This window comes from Apus apus, chromosome 4 (genome assembly GCF_020740795.1).
Source record: "Apus apus isolate bApuApu2 chromosome 4, bApuApu2.pri.cur, whole genome shotgun sequence".
Classification (NCBI taxonomy): Eukaryota; Metazoa; Chordata; class Aves; order Apodiformes; family Apodidae; genus Apus; species Apus apus.
Window position 1 is genome coordinate 17,355,797 of NC_067285.1, and position 23,958 is coordinate 17,379,754.

The 23,958-nt window shown below is 35.2% G+C and overlaps 1 protein-coding gene across 3 annotated transcripts in view; it reads right to left on the reverse strand.

Moving 5' to 3' along the window:
* Nucleotides 1-820: 820 nt before the first annotated feature.
* The window catches only part of HECTD2 (HECT domain E3 ubiquitin protein ligase 2), a 39,424-nt gene continuing 16,286 nt past the window's right edge, over nt 821-23,958 (reverse strand). The window contains exons 7-22 of one of the 3 annotated variants that reach the window (XM_051618172.1): nt 22,824-22,869; nt 21,637-21,746; nt 20,136-20,284; nt 18,953-19,076; nt 17,618-17,714; nt 16,599-16,706; nt 14,623-14,755; nt 11,905-11,973; nt 10,946-11,034; nt 9,720-9,878; nt 9,184-9,258; nt 8,084-8,171; nt 7,723-7,829; nt 6,351-6,466; nt 5,582-5,725; nt 821-3,404 (exon numbers count right to left, since the gene is read on the reverse strand). In XM_051618172.1, coding sequence (XP_051474132.1) covers nt 3,284-3,404; nt 5,582-5,725; nt 6,351-6,466; nt 7,723-7,829; nt 8,084-8,171; nt 9,184-9,258; nt 9,720-9,878; nt 10,946-11,034; nt 11,905-11,973; nt 14,623-14,755; nt 16,599-16,706; nt 17,618-17,714; nt 18,953-19,076; nt 20,136-20,284; nt 21,637-21,746; nt 22,824-22,869 — 1,735 coding nt within the window. In that variant the 3' untranslated portion in view covers nt 821-3,283. Of the gene's footprint in view, nt 3,405-5,581; nt 5,726-6,350; nt 6,467-7,722; nt 7,830-8,083; nt 8,172-9,183; nt 9,259-9,719; nt 9,879-10,945; nt 11,035-11,904; nt 11,974-14,622; nt 14,756-16,598; nt 16,707-17,617; nt 17,715-18,952; nt 19,077-20,135; nt 20,285-21,636; nt 21,747-22,823; nt 22,870-23,958 lie in introns of those variants that run through there. The other 2 variants (XM_051618173.1, XR_007889377.1) reach the window with 2 other exon arrangements.

Genomic DNA, 23,958 nt, shown 5'->3' on the forward strand with positions numbered 1-23,958 from the left:
CTCTCTAAATGTCAGTTTTGAGGCTATTGACTGTTCAGAAATCAGTATCTATCAATCTCTTCCCTGTGAGGTTTTGGAAGAGTCTTTTATTAATCCCAATACACATTAGGGAACTTGTAATTGAAAGGGAAGATGTTATCAAAACCCAACGCTAGACAGGATACAACTGCAACTCTGCTAGAAGCCAACTGATATTTGCTGATTTTGCAAATCTGAACAATCTTTGATATATATATTTTTAACTTTTTTTATTAATTATTTTTCATTACAATATCTAAGGTTATTTAAGAGGAAAGTCTGACATTTAACTAAGTGATTTCAATCCTCATCTTTGCTGCCATCTGTAGGTAATCTGAGCGGTACCAACGAGACAGGAATAAAATTTTAATCTGGTCAGTTATCAGTCCTGAGATCAGGACCTTTGTCCATGAAAAAGGATGATGTTCTTGTTACCTGTCTCTCCTAATTTTAATGTTATTAAAATTAGCCAGAAAAAAGGTAAAATACATAACAGCTTGGCTTGTCTCTCCTTGTACCTCAAAGTAATCATGCAGCTGAGGAAAAAAAAGGAAAAATAATGTGAGGATCCTTGCTATTATACATTAATTTTGACAATAAATATGGAATATACTTCTGAGTGTATATCTGGCTGCTGAAACTTGGTGCCTTTTTCAGTGAACCCCACCATGTTCTAGCAAAAATGTTATGGTAAAGAAAACTTTTCAATAGAGAAATAAGACAAAAGCAAATACATTTATCATATTTTTAAACCCATTATGGTAAGTTTTGGAAATCTGAAATTAAACAAGTGAGGCCAGAATTTGAAATATTTGATTTAATGACTGCACAATTTTAATACATAAAAATAGATACTTAGTAATGAACAACTTTAAACAAGCCAGTTTTCTTTTGTACAGTACAAAACAATAATGGAGATAAAAAAAATTTTCTGGGTTACAAGGCAAGACAAAAGAACAACAAAACATCACTGAGGAAAAGTTTTAGAATTATCGGAGACTTATTTCATAAATACAGTGCAATGCTTCAATTTAACAAATACAAAATGTACTATTTATCAACATCAGGAAATATATAAAATGTCATTGAATGACTATCTTATTTAAAAACTGATGCAAATACAATAGCCTTTATAGAATTCTGAGGTAATATTACACAGTAAGTCAAAAAAGCTTCAATAAATAAAATTAAACCCAAGGCAAAGTGCTATTCAGTGAAAATAAGATAAAGCTTTTGTTTCAACAATAATAGATAGTTATTAAAAGTGGGCTTAAGCCATACAAAAATATTTTGGCTAATTTGCCATGTTTTCAGATCAACTGTATAGCTATTTATTCATTAGCCAAACTTCCATGAATCCAATTCTACAGAGAGGGGAAAGGGCGGAGGTGTTTGTTTCCAGATATCTTACTTCCATCCACATTCAGCTGCCAGAAATTTAACATTGTTTGAAGATAGCTAGCTCATTCAGTGCAATGGTGAAAGTTTCATTTATATCTTAACATCTGAAGTCCTACAAATTAAAGTTTATTTAAAAAATCTCAGTTCAGAAGAAACAATGTAAAATGCACAAGTTTCAAGTGCTGCTTTTGACATTCTCAGTGCTAACCTAGGTTTGCTCCAGACTGAAGTCTATGGAAATTTTGTTACAGGTTTTAAGGAGACCACAATGAATACAGTGCCAAATATTTTAAAATATCCTACTATTTATCTCTGCTTTAATTAAAGAGTAAAATCACCAGTAGTCACTCTAGGAAATAGTATAAAAGAGAATTTAAACTCAGCTATTGAAGAAAATCCACAACAGCTTTGAAACTACAGATTAGACACATTAGCAGGTCCATCATGTGTAAATCTGTTGGTTGTATGTAAATAATACAGAGAGGAAAAATAAGAGTAACATTTTACTCTTGTTGCAAGTAAGTAATTGAGTACAGACACTACAAGATATTAAATATCCATGGCCCAGCATAAGTCCATGGGGAAAGCTGAGAATTAGATGTCGAGGTGTCTTGAATCATCTGGGTCTCATGCAGCTGGAGAGAAAAATCTATAGAACACAGAGTAGCTATTAATATTAAAAAAAAAATACTATTGTGCTGATAAATTCTTTCCATTTAATGTCTAAATCCCAGACTTATAATTACATCTGCATTTTAGAACCAGTTTCCTTCCCAGCATCTAATTTACTAGCTCAGAGAAGGCATACCAAGAATTGTTTTCATGTACTTTGTGCAGCGAAAACCACAAAACACTGTCCTTAAATGCTGGCCTTCGAGATCATGAAAGCTTGAACATTCTTCTGAAATGTTATTGCATTCACTTTTGTCATAGCTTACTTAAGACTTTCAACAAAGTTGCTGAAAAAAAAATGATAGCATGATACACTATATCAGATTTCCACCTGTCATGGATTTCATTCTTTTCCTGAAGTATTTCACCATATGTGGAACTTATTTGCAGTATTTAGTTTTGTTTACTATAACGCTACAGTAGATCTGGTTAGTTTGCTGTCAAGGAATGAACATGCAAGTTGCTTAATACCTGTTATTTGTACCTGAATCCCCTCAAGCTGAAAAAATACTTTTTAACACCCTTATACAGTCAGGCCTGTTGATATGTAAAAGCTGAATATAGAACATCTAAAACCTCTTATTCATAAAAAATACTTTTAGGTAAATGGCACTATCAAACCCTTGTTTGTTCACAGGCCGTTATTTACATGCTGCTTAGATAGCCTGTTTCGTTGAGGAGGAAAATCAGAGTATTAAAACTGCATACATTTAAAAAATACTAAAATTCCTATTTGACTTTCTGAAAATATGGCTACATGCTGTATGTTAATTTTGTTTCTGCTGTTCATGTTAAATGAAAACATTCTACCACTGGGATTAGCTAAGAAAGAAATATTCTGTGTATTATCTCCCAGTGCGATACCTGTGATGTAAAGCATTTATGATTAATGATAAAGTGCTATTAAGAAAAAACAGAAACAAACTGTAACTTAGAAATCATCCCAGTCAGGTTCTGTTTATCAAATAGACTAGTTTTTTTCACAAAAAAAAAGCTACTTTCTGTGGCAAAGCAAGCAGTAAATGTATTGCCATTTGGAAAAAAAAACAACATACACTTAATATTTAATAATAATAATAAAAAAAATCTAAGTTGGGTAAGACTGCCACAGTATCAAGAGACATAACAAAAAGCTTAAAGGCACAATTAGAAGAGAGTGAATGCTACATAAAGATGCTGTTCTTGAAGTATTTTATTCTAGACCAAAACCCTCTGCATTTGAAATTCCAATGATCAACTTTTGCTTCAGTTCCTTCTTGTTCTTATAAGGAGGGAGACAAAGCTGGTTGAAGCAGGTATGTGCCACAGGTAACCTAAAGTAATAAAAAAAACCCCAACAAAATGCATTTAATAATAATGCAGTAGGAGCAGAACACTGCCAACTGCTTACACATTTTCAGTTAAACATTATTTAAATAAGAAGTCATAGAAACCCTGTAAAAGTAACATTTATCCTAATGCTGCTGGTTCAGGTTCTGTTGAACCCAAGTAACACCACTGTTGGTCACATGCACCTCAGGTTAATTTGTCTGCAGCTCCCCCTCCCCTTTCTTTTTTGTTAAGTTGGGAACATTTCCTTCCAGATTTTGCAAACTCCAGATACCATATGACTTAAAAATTAGTTTTTCTCTAAATACAAAATCTGGGTATAATCAGAATCCACAACATGAAGCAGGAAGGTGAGTCTTGGATTAGGTATAGAGACACCTAGATAAACCACAGTCATGGTAAGGATACTGAACTCAACGTTCAGCCTGGTAAAATTCATCCTTACAGACAAGTGTCAGTGCAGAGCACCGAGGAGCTGATTGAAGCCCTGGAAAAACAACAGTTCACAAGTTTTAGTCTTAGCTGCACAAAAACTTTTAATTATGAGTTTCTTCTGAGAGCTGAGTTTGAGTATCTGCTGCGGGTATCTCATAGGACTGTCTGACTGGAAACAAACTCTCCTCCTAGCTGGAAGGACTTAGTTTGATAAGTACTGTTCTTCAGTAGTAGCAGCATTTGTTTTGCCATCAGTATGAGATGCCACTAACATCCTGCCTCATAGCCACAGGCAATAAGCAGCTATGGGATCTTCTTGCCCTTTATATCCTTAAGTGACACGCAGGACAGCACTGAGGATATAGACCTGTTCTACAACTGATTACTTGGGGTGAGAGAGAAGACAGACAAGGAGCTAAAGCTCAACCTGAAATTTGGAATTAACCTAACTGAAAAAATTTCTAAAACTTGGACACTTAAAAGCTACATTCTTGTATGAGACTGAAAAACTCTACTTTTGTTTTCACTGAAGTCCTTAGCCTTTTGAACAGCAGCAGCTTGGCCTTTGGTCATTAGCAAGCATTTTTGAAAGGGGGCAGAATTCTCCCAGATCTGGAAGCTAATTCCCTCTCCCTGCCCTTTATACCAGCAAGAAAAGATCTGTTAAACAGAGTGGGGACATGTGCTTCAGAATTTGGAAAGTTGGGAAACTGGATATTAATTTGGCAATTCTTACTGCTACTCTATTCTTTGATCCTACTGTGGGAACGATGCATTGCCAACACGTCCGTGTTCCTCGCTGCACAGGCAGACTGATTGCAGCAATTATCTTGCAAAACACAGACCTGCGTAATTTCAAAATGCACGCTATTTCAAAACACACTCCCATTTTTAAGAAAAAGAACAATTTATAAGAGAATGAACTTAAACAGAGAATCAACGTTGACTATTTTTCTTCATTTTTCATCAGATCCTCATGTTCCTTTAACATGTTACTGGAAACAGTTATTATTTATTCATTGAATAAAGCATTAGAAATATCACATACTTTCTCCAATCTGGAGAAGGAAAATACCAGCTGTAATGTGTAATGCAGTATGTGGAATTTCTCAAGTCGACTCAATACAAAATAAAACACTACCAGAAACATAAGAAGTTGTAATAAACAATTCAACCTTCACAATGAAATGATAAGGCTGCTTAGTTCCTATTTCTTATGAGCAACCTCTGTAACAGCCATATACTTACCCAACAAAGACCCTAAAGGAATGCTACATCTTCTCCAGTCATAGATGTTACAATATTTATTAAGGCCATAAAGAAAGAATGTGTTTTCTGGAACTGCTATACATAATGACAAACAAACTCAATGAATTCAGAAAGATTCATAATGATTCACAGATATATTCATTAGCTCATCTGTCATGTTAAGAACAATTAAACAAATACTTTATTTTAACTCATAACATGCAAGGAATCTCTATAAGAATTCTTGGCCTCAAGTGTAAATATTGGCTGGAGAATCAATTTTATGTTAGAGGGTCACTTGCAAAATTTATGCAATAAATAAATGGGTATAACAACATTGTGAAGACAAACTAAAGGAGCCTATGCAGCTTCTTCCTTATACATTAGCTTGTCCTTCTTTAATAAGACATTCAAGTGTTATAAGGGCTCTCAGGAAATAATTCCACAAAAAAATTTAAAAATCCAGAAAACTACTTACCAATTAGTGGACGTTTCACTCTTTGAAATCTTGAAATTCAAATCAGCCATTCCTCCCACAGGTACTCTATCACTTCCTGTAGCAAAATGCAGCAGCTTCTTCTGAAGGTCAAGAGAAAATGCAAGTACTACATCCCAAAAGTACCTATGTTCAAGGCATAAGGAGAAGAATACGATGTAAGATGAAGTATCATGACAAAACAGCGAGGAATAATAATACAACCACAAGTACTATAAGATGGAAGTCACTTATTGAGAATTTAAATTATGCACTATACAGGACATCAGTAGTATCCTAATACGCAAGGTTAAATAAATTCCTAAGGACTTGACAAGTGCAATGTTTTATCAATTTTGGAATGGTGTTTTCTCAAATGATGCCCAAACCCACTTTTCTATAAAAAAATAAATGCCTTCTACTCTCTAATATAAATTCCTTAGTATCAAATACAGTTAGAAGTTTAAAAGAATTTTAAAGACTGGATAAGAAAGACTCAGATTTCACTATACAGGATCTGAAGCTACTATTTTTAAACTATTTCAATTTCAATTGATCATAACCTTTTAAAAGCATTCAGCAAGACTTGATGCCTTTAAGGACCTAACTCTTCCTACTTAGAGATAATTTAATGGTGTCTTTGTCTTGTTTGGAAATAATTTATTAAAATTTCAGTAATTCTCAGATTATCCTTGAAGAGATTATTCCAAACAGTCTCCCATTCTATGATGTTCTTAAAGTCAGTAATTAAAATGAAAAAATCTAAGCCTACCTTATAGTAAGATCAGTTTTTTGGTAGCCCTCATATTGGGTACTTCGCTGTAAAGCAGACATATCCAGCTCGGGACTGCCACAGACAAGAATTTCAACCTCTTCTGGACGAAGTAGCTGCCAGAAATTAAGGATAAAATATTTAATTTTTTTTAAAGATGAGAAATAATGCTACTAGATTATTTTTTTCTTTTGGCATTAAATTATCAGGATCTCATTAGATATACAGCTATAACTTAGATACATCCTGTTTCAGAGAGCAACAAAGTCTTCATTACTTTGAAGAATCTCTCACTACTGTATATAGTAAAAATGAATTTAATAGATAATAAGGTTTTAGCATATTTTTGTTGCTCATTTCTTTTGCACTCTTACATTTATTACACTGACTTCTTTGTCATCTGAAAATTACAAACAGGTCAGGAAGAAAAATAAGTTTGTACATTGGGAATTCAGAGGGATGGTCTTGATCTCAATTTTGGTTACAACTTCCATTTCGTTGACACTGAAGAGTCTCAGTGTAGGTTGATGAGTGGCAGTGGCTGACAGAACTCAGCTCTTAGCTGTACACATTGCTGTGCAAAGCAAATACACATAACAATAAACCATGTTTAACAATCACTAAACTTACACCTGTGGAACCTATTTATTCAGGTGCTACAAAATCACTAAACAACACCTAAATATGTCATGGCATTTAAATGGATTTTCATTCTCCTTTCAGAACCTTCCCTGCAATCAGTAACATCTGATTTTGCTGCAAGTGTGTCATACTTGGCTAATTCCAGAGAAATTAAGAAAATCTCATGAAAAAAAAAAAAAAAAAGGTGGTATAAATTACAAAAGGCATTCCAACAGCCAAACAGGACTGGATATGAAAGAATGTTTAAACTCAACTACACTCTGTTTTCTTCTTGCAAAAAGTAATTGATGTTTTCAGAGAAGTCACTCAAGACACAGCAGGCATAGTTACTCTGCTGCTTACAACTACAGGAAATACAGAAAATCCTTGTAAATGTTCACACAAGAGCCTGTGAAGTGTTGCTGAATGCAGAATGCATATTGATAAACTTCACTTGTGGAGCTTTATTTATCTGTTTCCAATAGAACACTGTAGAGAACAGTTGCTTATCTGTTCCTTCTGCTTACAGAATCATAGAACCACAGAATGGTTTGGGTCAGAAGGGACCCTAGAGATCATCTAGTTCCAATTCCTCTGCACGGGCAGCAGCACCTCCCACTAGACCAGGTTGCTCTACATTGATTAATCAAGATTCCTCATGAATCCTAAAATCATCCACTGTAATTTGTTTAATTTAGGTAAGTCAGTAACATATTTGAAACGGAAGAGTTATGTTTCATTTTTTTCTTACCAGTAATGCATACGAAGCACAGACACTATGAAATCCATAATAGAAAGCTGCAAATTGTTTGTAGATTGTTTTGTTGAGAAGAAAATCAACATAGAGCTGCACATACTCTAAAGAAAAAAAACATTTTGTTACATCATGATAACTTTTAATTATCCTTTTTTGTGCTCTCTCAAATTGAGTGTACTGAATTAAGAAAAATGAATGAATTTCATTTTAGATACAATTAAATTGGTAGGCATACCAGAAAGGACTACAGTAATTTCAGATTCATGCTTTGTTAAAGAAAAGCTAGATTTATAAGAAGGAAAAAAAGGATAAACTTTAATCTACCAAACTGTGCAGTTAATATGTATTGAAGTACCTTTCCTATTCTGATTTGTGACTGCAATTTTATCTCCATTTGGCTTTAAGTTGTAAGATTTTATAACACCAAATTCTTCCTGAAAAACCTGAAGAAAAAGAGGAGCCAAGGTCAGTACTGGAAAATACATTCATATACTGAAAAATCAAAAAGCTTGTATTTATTGTGTCATGTGTTTCCCCAGTCTCTTTCTTTAGAACATGCTATAATTCTGATGGTTGTGGCATTTAAAAAAGCTAAATGTTATAATTTTCAACAAATTGCTCAAGAAATTGGTTTTTAAAGTAGAAAAATTGACCCTATTACCGAGTGGCATATTGAACAAACCTGCAGGTTCCAAAGCCACAGTTTTGCATACAAGAGAACAATTTAAGAGCATCAGATACAATTAAGAAGGTATTTGTTCCACTATAGCTCACTAGGAATTCAAAAGTAGCTGCTTTTCAAAAATTCTCACATGGTCTGACAATAATATAATTCAAAGCTGAGGAAAAGAAGGTCAATATGAGTCCAGTACACATTTATAAACCAGCATGAAATTTTACTAGCCAGCATCTGTTATGAAACAATGCATAAATTAAAAAAGTCTTTCTTGATTGAAGTAGCAATTAGACATAAAGCTATGGCAAAACTATCCTAAATTGAACAATCTATCATTCAATTGAGATTTCCTGGACAAAGCGTATAAAGCAGATAAAACCAGCACAGTAAGCTCTGACTAACCTCTGGGTTAGACAGAACAGAGATTGGTATGCAGCCAGGTGAGTTCCACGACCCAGGTCACCGTTTGCAAGGTGATGGTGTCAGAGCAAGCAAAGAGCTGGAAATGCACAAGCAGGTGGCCACGCAACCCCAGCAGGCAGCACCTAGACCCACCTGCGCCGCCAAGGGACAACAGCTTAACGCCCTGTAACAGAGAGAGCCTCTGTGTCCCCTGACCCCCAGGACTAGGCTGGTTCTTGAAGCAAACTTCAAAGCCCATGTAATTACATCCCAAAAAATTGGTAATCACATGGTGGTAAGACCACTCCATTGCAGAAACATTGGTAAAAATTACCGAATGAGTTAAGAGAATCACTTACAATTGTGTATTTAATTACCTGAAAGGTTGAGTAAAAATCCTCTTCAACATTGCCTTCATAGAATAGAAGTTCACTTAGTCCATGGGCCAGTTCCTACAATATGAGTAAAAACTCTTTACTCAGTCTACAAAATTAAGTGATGTACGTTGCAAGGACATGCTAGTATCATCATTTAATACAGAAAGTATCTTAGAAAAAACTGTATTTATGCAACATGCATACACAACAACACCACAGCTTAATTAATATGCATACTTATTGTTATTTCAGTATAAACTGTTATGTTTCTTTTTTTTTTTATGTTTTCTGTCTTAGAGACAGAAAGTGTCTCTAGAATGCTCATATCAGATTTCGGTATTCTAAATTTAAGTAGATCAACAGAAACTCTGGTATGCTAGAAAACATGGAGAATTTATGTTTTCAACAGAAAGAAACTTTATCAGCCTGTGCTGAAAAAAAGGCTGTTTTCAAACAGTTTATAACTCAAGCATTAAATATAAGTAAAACAGGTTTGAAATCGGTAATTTAGTCTCTTAAAAACCCATAATACTTACTGGCATGATCTGAAACAGGTCATCTAATGTAACATCACAGATGCCTACAAGTGTGTTATGATCACAGGGAACAATGGGAGGACTCAATAATTTCTTGTAACAGCAAGGTGGGAACCGAATATCCAAGGTGATGCTATTATATACAGCAAGTCCCATAAGCTATACATGTCAAATGTTAAGGGCAAACTCCACACAACCTTTAGAGCTAATGTTCTAAATAATTTGGAAAAAATATTTTTAAATTTTATTCAGCATACTCAAATACATGCTAAACAATCAGAAGAAATATAATTTATTTAATTTTTTTTGGACTGGTAATTTTAAATGCAGGTTTTTTATAACAATTAATTAGTAAAATGGTCAAATGATGCATATTGACAGAACACTTGAGTTTTCCTTATAATATTCTATACAAGCATTTATAGAATAAATTGTTCCAATGTATTGTTATGAAAAAACTTTTAAAAAAGAACTGTAGGTATATGTTTTTAATAAAAAAATTCTAGAAAGAAATCAAGATAAGAATTTTTCTTTTACAGAAATCTAAAAGTAGAAAGACAAACCTGCACTGGCACTGCAGCTCATCAGCTAGCACATTTAAGTATCTGGCGAAACAAATTTGAAATTATACCAAAAATTAGAAGAAACCAGTTCAGGATTCAACTTCTCACTAGAACAGAATACTTCAGTTGGAATGATCATCTGGCCCAACTGCAATCAGTAAAATGAGGACATCATAATCTCATTTTAGTGAGCTTATAAGCATATATTATCATTAACCATTTGTCTGAGTACTTAAGAAGTGAGCACAACAGAAAACTCAAGAAATGCTCAAGATAGCATGTGGTTTCTGTTCAGTAAAAAAGGCCCTATACTGATCAATGAGTACTTAAAATATGAGTGATACAGGGTCATTTATTTTTACTGAATAAAACTCAAAGGTGTTAAGCATATAAAAAATTACAATTTATACACAGATAAAAATTGCATGTGTAATCTTAATTCTAGTATTTTCTGACTGTATGATGTACCATGTACCCACATAACACCATTTTCTTATTTTTAATTTACTTGCTTGAATAGCATTCTTTTTTTATACATTTAAGATGAAACACACTTGTATATACAACATCTGAATGAGCTCTAATCAATGCCTTATTTCATCCTCACACCAGCTCTTTAAATGGCTGTTTGTTTAGCACTGTCTAGCAGACATAAAAGGATACAGCTCCAACCAACCGGAATTCAGAATAGTTATCACACTTAAAGCTGCTGAACCAATGGCAATGCGAGTCCTTGTGGTAGGTGAACATGCCTGCAGAACAGGAATGGTGGACTTTACAAAGCCTGAGCTTCAATAACAAGTTGCACAAACCCTCACCTTTCTGACACACGCACCCTTAGAAGTGCTGCTAGCAATGCCCATATCCCCACGCTTGTCCTCAGCTCTGTCTTCCCACCCACAGCCAGAGCCTGCAGGAGCTTGGGCAAGTACCACCAAGGACAGCACCAAGCCAAAGCAGGTCTGTTGGGTGCTGGTGCAACACATTCTTCCACGCCTCTAATCACAGATATTCTGCACTGTCTCTGCCCAATGTGTTTTTTCACTGTATGTTATCAGCAACTTTGTCTAACCAAAAATCGTCTACCGGCAATGTAAACCCACTTCTTCTTCCCTTCCTAGGTCAATATCAGATGACAATTTTTAAAAATGCTGGCATGAATCCCATGATACAAATACTATAAGCTTTACCTTAGAACAGAAACCCATAAAAGATTTATCTTACATGTACCCTAGCCACATATTTTCTGCCAAAAAATTGTATGACAGAAGTTAAAAAAAAAAAAACCCAAACCACAAATACAAAAAGATACCCACTGGTCTAAATGACCAGGTGGATCATAATAAAACAATGACTACATTCTAGTTTGGTTGCTATTTGCATCAGATCCAGATCGTTCTGTTTTAAAGAGCAAAACAACATAAAAATTTATGTAAGAAACCACTGAACAGCTTTAAGATGCCTCAGAGAAGCAAGACACAATCTAGTTACAGTGTGCGCTAAGAGTGAAATTAACTTCAGCAATGCACAAGTTAATTGGATAAAATATGATGACTGGTTTGAATTTGTTGGGGTAGAATGGGCTGACAGTTCACTATTGTTTCCACAGTCTGTGTACAAACCAAAGCACTGATTAATTCTGAGGACTTCTTGTACGCAGTAGCTCCCCACATTCATGTTTGAAGATGAAGCTGGAGAAAAGATTTAAATGAAAAATCAAACTCCTTTTGATTAAAAAAAATAAAAATGCAATGAATGCCTCATAGTCATCTAGTTCTTATGAAAAATTACATGTAAAATTATGCTTTCATATTCCCCCCCTCCACTCTCCTGAACTAAATTTATCTATTGAACTATAGCTCAAAAAGGTGCTCAAAAGGTTTTGACAGTGCCTTTACCAGAAGCAAGAGAACAGTTGTATGTAAGGCACAGCACGGTTCACATACTGAAAAATGGCAGTGATGCTAGAACAAAATCCCATTTATTGTCTGCACTGAGATGAAGAAAGCATCACAACACACATTAGGAGGGCAGAGCTAGTTTGGAGTTCTTTAGTTTCAGGGATTAAACCTGGAGCATGAGCTAACGTGGAAAGGGTAATAAGTGATTTTTTTCCTATATTTTTCCTTTCAAGCTTCTGACATTCATTATTTATGACACAAACATTAAAGACAGCAGAGCATACAGTCCCTTTCCAAGGTACAAGAGCATTTCTGAACTCTTCCCACTCTTTGCTGGTAGTCATATGAATGAAAGAATTTACGCTTTAAAGCAAGGAAGCCTGCCTGAGCTGGTGAGAAACATTACACTCAGATGTTTCCAAACTCATCAGTTACGAAGCTCTGCTGACAACACATTTTGCAACAGAACTGTCAAACTTATGGAACACTTTCTCCAGGATAAATTGTTTCCTAATTAAGGTTGTTACCACAAAATGTCATCTCTCTACACAGACCCCTTTTTACTAGAAAAAGGCTATAAGCAAGCAGTGATCTCTGCAGATTTGAGGACATATTTATGTCTTAAAACTCTGGACCTTTAGAATGAGTCCTATAAACAATGGAGGATCATGGACCTAAGGGACATGAACACTTCCAGGCAAACACAGACCAGCTATTGCATTTTATCAATGACTATCAGGTGTTATGCTGAAGTCTCTGAAAATCAATATTTCTAATTTAAAAGCCAGCCTGGGAACACTTTAACCTATTATAACATCAGTAATATATCCATACAAAGCTGAGGAAAGCTGACTCATTTGATAAATATTAGACTGGGATGGAAAAAAGCCTCCCAGATCCACCTACAGCAATGTAAAAGATGAAGATTGAATTGCTTGTTTATGAATGCTTATTCATGTCTTCCAATCTCCTACTTACTCAAAAAAAATCTTCCTTTTTTTTTCTCTCCTTTGGACCTGCAAATATCATTATGGGCTCACAGGCCTGGAAACAGCAGAGGCAGGCTACTTCGTTCAGTCTCACATCTGCCTGTACTGTCTCTGCACCTGACTGAAGGACCTCTCTCTTCTGAGAGCATCTCAGATCACTTAAATCATACTGGTCACAGATACTCCAAACAGAATAGATGATGCCAAAGATTCAAGAATGAACTAGCTGCTGCCTATACTAATCACAGAAATGGTGCTAGAACTAGCAGGCGCTATCACTGCAACTATTAGTGCAAATGGAAAACAGTGACACACAGGAGGACACACACAGTTAGCAGTTTGCCAGAACTGAGCAGCACAATAACAACATTCAACTGTAGCTAAGGAAAACCAGGAAAACTTCCTAGGAAGCAATCTAGAAATTGCTTCCTAAACTAGCAATTGAGACAGTTGATTGTAATGTAAAAACAGAAAATGCAGCATGCCCAGAAAAAGGCAAGGATGCAGGTGACAAACAAATACATTTGGCCTTATCTCCACTCCAATATTGGCTATGCCATCTATTTCAGAGGCTACTGTGTGTCTTTTTCTGTTTGGAAACAGGAATATCATATTCCAAGTACAACCAAACTACATATTAAGCTAAAAGGAAGAAAGTTATTATTAAATTACATATACTTGTGTGAATTCTAGAAAATTTTGAAGGGCAGACAACGGTCAGTGTTTCAATGGTTTGCATAGCTTTTGCTTATTCTTCTTAGATTGTTACTAAGTCTAGCAATACGCTAACACTCAGGAGAGAAACAGAAACAATCCTGTCAATCCCATTTTATTTATACCAGATTATTGTTGTCCTGCTCCATAAAATAGTTGATAGCCTCCTCCCATCTGCCCAAAGGTAAATCAAGATTCTCTCTTTGGATAGCAATATAAACACTGTATATAATAACACATATATCAGAGGAAGAACTTCAAGGAAAACTTACTGCTTGTCTTGAATTCCTCTGCTTTGTATCCAACATACTCACTAGCAATGAGCAACCATAAACATTGAGTTGCCAGTTTCTGAAAATAAGATTTAGCATTGCTAAAGTCTTAAAAAGCTGAATCTTAATTCTAAACCTCTCCATTGATCAGAGATTAATTCACTGTCTATTTTTGTCATACCACTGAAGCAGAAATCTCAGTTTCTCAACAATGTCTGAGCCTCCTTGTCAAAACTAAGATCTTCAAAACTCTTTGGGTACTTCCCACTCCCTTCCACCTTCCTCAATAACAACACTTCTTCTCATCTATATTCAGTTCTAATTTGCCCACTTTTATTTTTTCATAAGTTAGTAACTCTTCTGCCTAATGCTGGATTAAGGAAGAATTCTTATCCATCACCATTTTGATAATTTAAAACGAACAAATTTTCACATTATATTTTAGAACATTTAGGAGGACTCACCGTAATCTGGGTGAAAAATCTGGCGAATCAGAAGAAGAAACCATTCTTTTGTCAGGCCACCCATATCAAGCCCAGCTTCCCCTACAAATGTGACTTTCAACTTTTTTTTCAGATCTGTCCTTTTCCGTGATAGCTATTGCAAAATACATAGGAAAGAAGAATAGGGAGATTTAACATTTTATCAATACCTCTAGACACATCTGTCTTTACTGATCCTGCTTTCTTGATACAAATTACTAGTTTAATCTCCTACAAATAGGTCAACACTATATTAAAACAATGATTGAATTGCAGAAACAAGATGATGGTGACTACTTGGCATCATCAAGTGCCTTGCACATGGTGCCAGTCTCTAGGCTTGGAAAAAAGTTAGATAGTATGCAAACAGACTTCTAATAAGCTACTAGACACAGTGAACTGAGTTTGTCTGGAATACTTTGGACCCATAAATTTTTTCACCTACACAGAGGACATTCTGCCAGGACAAAATGATAGATTAAAAAAAATAATAATGTGGACATCCTTTGGAGATACTTAGAAAGGTGGTAGCTAAAATTGTCAACATTTGGACATTGTTCTGTTCAGCATAAGATGCCTGCCAGCAAGTATCAATTGTTTTGTAAAGCTGTTCTTTAGACAATGGTAACAGGCTCTCTTCATTCCTTTATCCTAAGGGACAGCATTTCATTCACGTATGCAAAAGACCTGCAAAGAATTAGATTACTGCCTTTCACATCTAGCAGTGATCTTTGAGATTAAGTCCCTATCCAATTTTTCTTGAAATCGTTACTTGATGGCCAGCTCCAGAGGAAAAAAAAATAATATTTAAACCAGTGAGGAAGATGTATGTACTAAAATAATGTCCATGTTGCTAGCTTCTCAAGTAGATTACTGTTGCATGAATTTTATAAGTATTTGTATTATTTGACACAAACTATTAGCTGAAGTGATTTTCCTTTGCAAGTTATTTTCTTAGATTTGGAACACAATTAAAACATCTTTCCCTCACCTTCTACTCCCCACACTTTTGACAATATGAATAATCTAATACATTCTTATTCATCCCTGAGATGGGCAGAAGAGCATTTCAGAAACAAATAGAATATTTTGATTATCAGAACTTTTGAAGTTGCTCTTGGTTATTTCAGTATGGTAAATAAAAACATACAATGCCTGACAGAAAGCAGTATGACCACTCATATTTATAATATGTTGGGAGAAAAGGCCGTAACAGACAGAATCTAATCTAGGAAAAACAAGTTTAAACTTCTGTTTTCTGAACCGGAACAATCAGAACTTGTTTATTCTTGTTTTGTTTTCACCACTTGGACTTACTATTCAGTACCATTGGGCTGTTTGTAGTGTTGAGAAAGAGCAGACAACTAGATTTCAATGAATAATGTTAATTAGCAAGCTTCAGTGGATACTGTAGAATTGCCTATTTTAATGGACACAACTGTTTCATTTTTAAAAAAGGAAAAAATACACTAAAGAACATGAGGAATCAGTTAAAAATCAAGATAAGTTAAGAAAAGAAAGCCTAAAGTAAATGTTATAGAGAAGTTAGTGAAGGAAAATAAAAATATTCCAAGAATTAGAACAGAACAAACTCATTATTGATTAGTCACTTACTATTCACATTCCTCGCATGGAACAAAGGCCTACATAACCTGATAATTATGCACTGCTTTCTTAAGACAAAAATTGCAAACACACATACACACTGCATGGCATGCAAACATGTTCATTATGGACTTAGCTGTGGAGGAGTATGAGGACAGAAAATGAAGTTCAGAACGTCTAATCTGTTCTGCAGCACTGCTATTGTGACAGCAATTCAGTTATTTTTATTTAGTATTATACAGTTATATTCCTGATCTCTTAGTGCTGAAAGATTTAAATATGACTTACAAGCTGAAATCTCAGTGCAGTAGCTACTCTGCATCAACACACCATTTAATTACAGATTGTGTTACCTCATCAAGTGAATCACTAACAAGGTGCGTCCTCCTCACTTTCACATTTAGGAACAACATATTCATGTCAGGTTTCTGTCTTCGAGAAACTTTATCTACAAGGCTTTGCTATTTAAATGAAAAAAAACAACGTAACACATGCACCATCTGCATTTAAAAAATAAAGCACCACACTTGTTAAATGTAAAAAGTCCTTACTATCTTGCATTAAATACACTACCCTAATATGATGGCTGCTTCAATATCTTCCAAGAGATGGAAAGCAATTTTGTTTTACTGTAGATAGCTTTTACATAGTATTTGAACCAACTTATCAGGAAGTTTAACACGAAGGCAGCAGTTGTTCTGCAAGCTTTCACACTCTCCAAACAGTTAAAAAAATACCCAATAAGTTTCTGGAGTTGAGCTTTACTTCACTATTCACTAGACGTACCCAGCAAGACAGGAAAGGACAGTGCTAGTGCTGCCACACTGAGCACAGAGGAACCAAGAACCACCTAGCACCTGAAGGAAGTTATGGCTGAACAAGGCAGACAACATTTCAAAACAAGAGACTGCCCAGAAGCAGTACCTCTTCTGTGACTTGTGTGCCATACAGCTGCATTTTGGTCTTCCATGACAACTTATCTTCACAGAATAAAATAAAGAACATTCCCAAATTCTCATGGAATTTTTTCTTCCCTCCTAATTTAACATGCTAGCACACTATGCTGGATTCTCAAAAAAGAAAAAAAAACAAACAACTTTTTGTCCACAACACTGGTATTTAGAAGCATCCTGAAACTAAGCACATTAAAATAAAAAATATTGGGAGGGTCTAGCATGGACATCTGCAGACTAGTAACAGTAAAATGGCTCAAGTTATTTTCCAGGGTAGTCCAAAATACTAGACGTGTGATGGAAGGCTGTATGTAATACTAGTCTAACAAAAACCTATAAACATATATATACACACATTATATTTATATATAAAAAATGCCAACGGATGAGACACAAACTTTTATCACTATATGACTTACCCGTGCAATACTTATCATCTGTTGTTCTGAGTCCCTTTGAATAATAACTTTTTTTGCTGCTATGGAAATAATAAAAGGGTATTGACAGAAAGAAAACCTAACAAAAGAAAAAAGGCAAATTATTCAATTTCTAGTATCTAGCATATTATTTTATTTCAAAGAATACTGGAGTGAATCTTTGCATTATTATTCAGTAACTACCTTCCCTCCAGTGATAGTAATTTGCTAATAGTTGGGTTTTTGTGTTGTATACATAGATACTCAGTTTAGCAGAACAAACTGTTATTTGCAAATGCTACTAGAAATCTTAATTAGTAATAATACTTATCCTCAGTAAAGCTCTTTGTTGTTGTTTATTACCAATAGGTCTAATAAAAACAAGTAATCATCTGCTTTAAATACTAAATTTTAATTGCTACACTGAGTTACAGAAAACAATAATATCTCCTTATTTAACACAGGAAAAACAGCTAACTCAGTGCAGCATTCCTAGGCACACAGGAGAAATAGTTCTGGTTTGGCTTTTTGGAGCAGGATTGATTTTCAAAGGAACTGATTTTCCACAGGTCTTTCAGATTCGATTCAGGGTTACAAGTGTTTAGGACTTCTAAAACACGTGATTCCAGCCACATTCCACTGCAATCAAATAACACAAATAATTTTGAAAAACTTCAGAAATCATTGAGACAGAAGACTTTTTTGTTACTGGTTATTCTTGTAAGTTTTTTGTTGGTTTAGCTCATGCAGCTCCTAGCAGAAGTTCATATTTAAATACCTGGAGCTTCTGACTCTATGTTTGAATGGTTTTAAAGTGAAAGAGGGAAGATATAGCTTAGACATCAGGAGGAACTTCTTCACTGTGAGGGTAGTAAGGTGCTGGAATAGGTTGCCCAGGGAGGCTGTAGAAGCCCCCTCCCCCTGGAGGTGTTCAAGGCCAGATTGGATGACACTTTGTCCAGCCTGGTCTAGTGGGAGGTGTTCCTGCTTATGGAAGAGAGGTGGGAACCTGATGATCTTTAAGGTCCCTTCCAACCTTAATAATTCTATGATTTTACACCTTTTTCTCCATTTGCAAAGGCAGAAGGAGATTTATTACAGTCAATCTCACACCCATGCATAGCAAGAAATAGTAGCTACACTATTTTGTCCCAAGAAAGTACAGTATTTAATGTGGCTATACATACACATAAAGGGTATGCATACCATATGAACACACATAAAGGGTATGTATACCATATGTACACACTATATATACACTATACGTAAGATAGATACAGTGTAGATATGGTGCTTTGAAATACTACTTAACAAGAAACAACCAGTTACTCCTCTCACCTGTGAGAATTCCCATAACATTGCCAGTTATGATATTCTTCCATAAGATCAATATGATCAAGTGTAGAATTATAGAACTCAGTATATGAAATAATGGGAGGACTGATCAGACTATTTGCAGCATCTACAAAGAAAACACAAACGTCTTTTAAAACACTGCCTGCCATCAGCACATCTATACCATCTAGACTAACCAGTACAAAAATTACTCCACCAAATAAAGAAAACCAATTCACATTTAGGCTGCCCATCATTATGTAGTATTCATATAATGTCAAGCAGCTAACACACTTTCTCTATTTGCACTTAAATACAATTCAGTTTTGATCAATCAGACAAAGTAGCCCATTTTGAATTACTAAATATTCCTTTTCCCAGGATTATGGAGTGAGCAACTCTTTCAGAGATAACTAGATAACACGTCTTGGGTTTAGATACAGTTAAGCTTATGTGTCTAAACTGTTGCTCTGGAATGCTTTTAAGGAAAAGTTTCAAGCTGACAGCAAAGTTAAAACATTCACTTTCCAGTTTTAATTTTCACTTGGTGGCTTAATTTTCTCCAGAAAAGGAGGAAGGGTTTTTACCCCTCAAGAAAAGGGGACTGACCTTCAGTCTGTTTCCATAGCAAACGCCTTAATCACTAAGCTATCGGAGATGAGGAAAAGGTTTGTGTTCACAATGGTAAAATTTGCTGGGCTCTAAGTTGAACTCGATGGGGATTTACTTTTTCTTTAAGCTGTAGTTTTGAACTTTAGAGGCATATGCATTGCCTAAATTATTTTAGATGCTAAATACTTCTGTGGGGGGTAAGCCAGTTACAGAAGAAATTCTGGCAATTAGACATTTAAAACACCTTCTTCTATAAATCTAAGGGAAACTTTAACCATTGTTAACTTCTGTAGATTGTTTGCACATACGATCTTCAGTTGTTGCTACAGGAAAATGATGCATAGCAATTACCCTCTACTGGAAAGCAAGTACAAAGACTTGACAATGAAATATGTTTCTTGTTGCTTACTACTTTTTGGTATTTTTTTGAATGTGCCATCATCTTTGTCAGTCTTCCCAAGAAGATGAGAGGTATAAACTATCCACCTCCCTATGTGTGTATATATATACACAGAAACATACATACATATACATGCACATACATATGCACACAAAGTTCAAGAAGAATACCTACTAAATAAAGCCAGGACTTTGGTTGCTGATGGGATCCACCAGGTACATTTCACCATAGGTGGAAACTCTTCAGGTTTTGCAGGAAACAGGCGTAAAGAAATAAATTGCAGTAACCTGTCCACCAGCTGCTTGAACCTCTTCTGTGAAATCCTAAATAAAAAATGCTGCAGTTACTCTCACAAGATCACTGTCCACACTACAGTTTATATTAACACATTTCAATGCTATTTTTTTTGTAAAAAATGCTTTTTTCCTATAGTTAAAAAATTTTCCAAATATAAACTTTGAAAAGCATGCTTTTAAATACTGGTACACAACAATGTTCTTCAGTGAACCCCTAACTATGCTTTTTAATGACTGTGATTTTATAAATAATGCAATAGAATTGTTACTTCTTCTTGACTTCTAGTAAATAAAAAGAAAACAAAACTCCTTAGCTATTCCACTCCACAGTCTGAGTACTGAGGAATTATGTTTTTCATTTTTTTTTTTATTTTGAGATACTCGGTTCAATTGAACAAACAGTGGAATGTACTTCATATACTTGTGAGTACACATTTCAAATATAGTGCTGTGTCACTTCCATGATATCACAACTGCACACACACATGTAGATATATTAAAGCATCCTTTTCTAAATAAGGGTTCTCCCATTTTAATGGTTTAGATTTCTAATATATGTTTTAAGAATTAAAACATCAATATGCCTACCACATCCTTAACCAAGAGAGTAAACCTGATTTGTATAACTAGACATACTACAGGATGTGGGGAGAGAAATATAATTTCTACCCTTGCAAAGAAGAAAATCCTTTACTAACAAATTCCACAGGAGACAAGGAAATTGTAAATATGGCCAAACTTTTTTTCTTACCCCAGACTGAACATTTTTGCACAGTCATTATAACGAGGGCAACCTGCATACCAACTTAAAAGCTGCTCTTTGGGCAGTGACTCCCATATGACTTTATTAGTAAGGTGCTATTCAGAGTTATTTCAATTAATTATGCATCTAACTATACACACTCTCACCACCTCTATTACACTACAAAGCAGGGACTCAATTTCATGTGTGGTTTTTATGAAATACAGTAAAGCTCCAGTATCTTTTGGTAATTATGCAAGATAAACCTTTATTTAAACAAAGGTCATACAGATGTTTGAATTAATAATACTATTTAAACACATACCTAAAAAAATAACAAGCATAACTTACTTTGCATGTGTTATGGAAAAATAACTTACAAAAGTTATTTTGCAATTAAGGGTTGTTTTTTTTTTGCATAAAGATATTCTGTTTTCTTATGGTATATCCAGCTTGCATCTATAAATCAGTATCACTTAGTGGACTATGTCCAAATGTACTTGGAAAACAATGAAAACAATCTCTTTAGTCAATTAAATTAATTTCACATAATTTATAACACAGTCAACATCCATGGAAATACAGTAACAATTTTAATCCTAAAAATGAAATGTTTAGGGTTTTATTTTTTTTTTACTTTTTAGACCAGTGCACTAGGAAATGATGGTCAGCTTCTGTTAAGGCTGCTATCTGTCTTAGCAAGTGAGCATAGATGACATAAGTAGATGTGTTACTAAATTGAGGATTCTGAAAAAGATTAAAAAGATGTGTTAGGTTAATAAAATGCATGAAGGGAAAAAAGTCATTAGGATTTCTTCTTGTTGCTAATACAATTAAGCAGGAAAGGAATTTACAACATCACTGTGACAGTCATAAAGCTATGAAAAAAAATATTCACAACTTCCACTTAAATTAAAAAAAACACACTATCTTCTGTCTTGTAAAAATATGAAATTTTGTTTTGTTTGTTTCAAAAGAAAGTCCACAGGTAATTAAGGCAGTACTAGAAATATACCCCATAAATTACACTCCTCCAAGTGATACGCTTTCCATCTCAGTAATAAGGGTTCTAATAGCTCCTGTCTTCCTGAATGTCAATCCAAACTTATTTTCCGTCTTACTTAAGAGATTACATATTCTCACTTTTCAGCAGGATAAATTCCTTTTAATTCACAGCTAACATACCACCCCAGAGAAAAAACTATTGTCTAAAAAAATTAAATTACTATCAGATCTTCTCAAGTAACAGCAGAAACCTCTCCTTACATGGAGAGGTTTTCCTACACTGGCAAAATTTAAAGGGGAAACTTCTTACAGCTGCAAATCAGCTACAGTAGCAAAGGTAATAGGTTAACAGACAGGTATCAGACAACACAGCCAATCAGACTGGAGAGAGTCTGCTGGACAAAATGCAGCACTGGAGAAAGCTACAGCAATATCAGAAAGTGCATGTAGTGAAACTTTCTGGGAAGATCAGAATTAAGAATACCAATAAAACAAACCTGGGAACAAGAAAGGAAGAAATATGAATAATTTTCTAAAACATTTGTCCTTTCAACCCACAGCATGATAGGAAACAATTATATGCCTGCTAGTTCAAAGTTTTAATCCATGCAGCCTTTCCCCAACAACTATGTTCCATTAAGCTCCCATTCCCCTCATGCGTACTCTACATTTCTTTTGTATTTTAATACATTGTTATAACAGGAAATGAAATGTGAAGTATCTCAGCTACACAAAGTATCTTGTTTGCATAGTATACTGGTTTATAGATTATAAGTTAAGCATACACATACTTAAATAAAAATATTGTATTTTTCTTACCTGTAAAAGTATACAGTATGCTCTAAGATCATCTTTTGTTCGTGGCCTATGAATGAATGAAATAATAAGCAGAACCACATGTATACATCATACACACGCAAGAGTGATGAAATCATGCACCCTATGATTTAACTTTGCGTTCCAAAACATATTTAATATCATATTTAAGGACCTTTACTGCTCTCAGAAGTTGAAAAAGACAAAGATCCAAACTACTCTCTAAAGGTGTTAAGCTATGTTAGCATAAGGATTTTGTGGCAGAACACAAGAGAAACTAGGTTTGAAAGGGGAGTGGGATGTAACCGGACTTGCTAGTGAGACTCCTGGGTGTAGCAGCCCAGCATTTGTGGGGCAATGTGCTAGTATTTCTGACAATCAGAAGCCCTACCACCACTCAAGGGTGAAAACCAAGAGCTCGACTCCCTCCCTAGAATGCTTCTACACCAATGCACACAGTATGGGGAATCAGCAGGAGGAGCTGGAGATCTGTGTTAGGTCACGGGGCTATGAATCCCAGACCATGGATGTAAGAGAGGAGGTCTGGAGGAAGGATGACTCTCCACCTGTCTTATGAGGAAACGCTGAGAGACCTGGGGCTGTTTAGTCTAGAGAAGAGACTAAGAGAGAGGGGATCTTATTAATGTATATAAATATCTGAAGGCTAGGTGTCAAGGAGGGGCAAATCTCTTTTCAGTCCTGCCCTGTGGTAGGACAAGAGGCAATGGATGCAAGCTAGAGCAGAGGAACTTCCACCTCAACAGGAAGACCAACTTCTTTGCTGTAAGGGTTATAGAGCACTGAAACAGGCTGCCCAGAGAGGTTTCAGAGTCTCATTCTCTGGAGACTTTCAAGACCTGTCTGTATGCACTTCTGAGTGACCTGCCGTCGATTCTGTGGTGGTCCTGCTCTGGCAGGGGGTTGGACTAGACGGTCTCCAGAGGTCCCTTCCAACCCCTAACGTTCTGTGATTCTGTGAGGGCCAAAAATAAAAAAAGAGCAGAAGTGAAGAGTAAGAGGTGTTCTAAAGAGAGAAGTCCATGCTGCTGTCTATCTTGAGTGACACCACAGAAGATTTTATTTTCCCCATCTGAGATATTTCCTGCCAGAATGCTCTGTACACTTCTACCACTGCAGC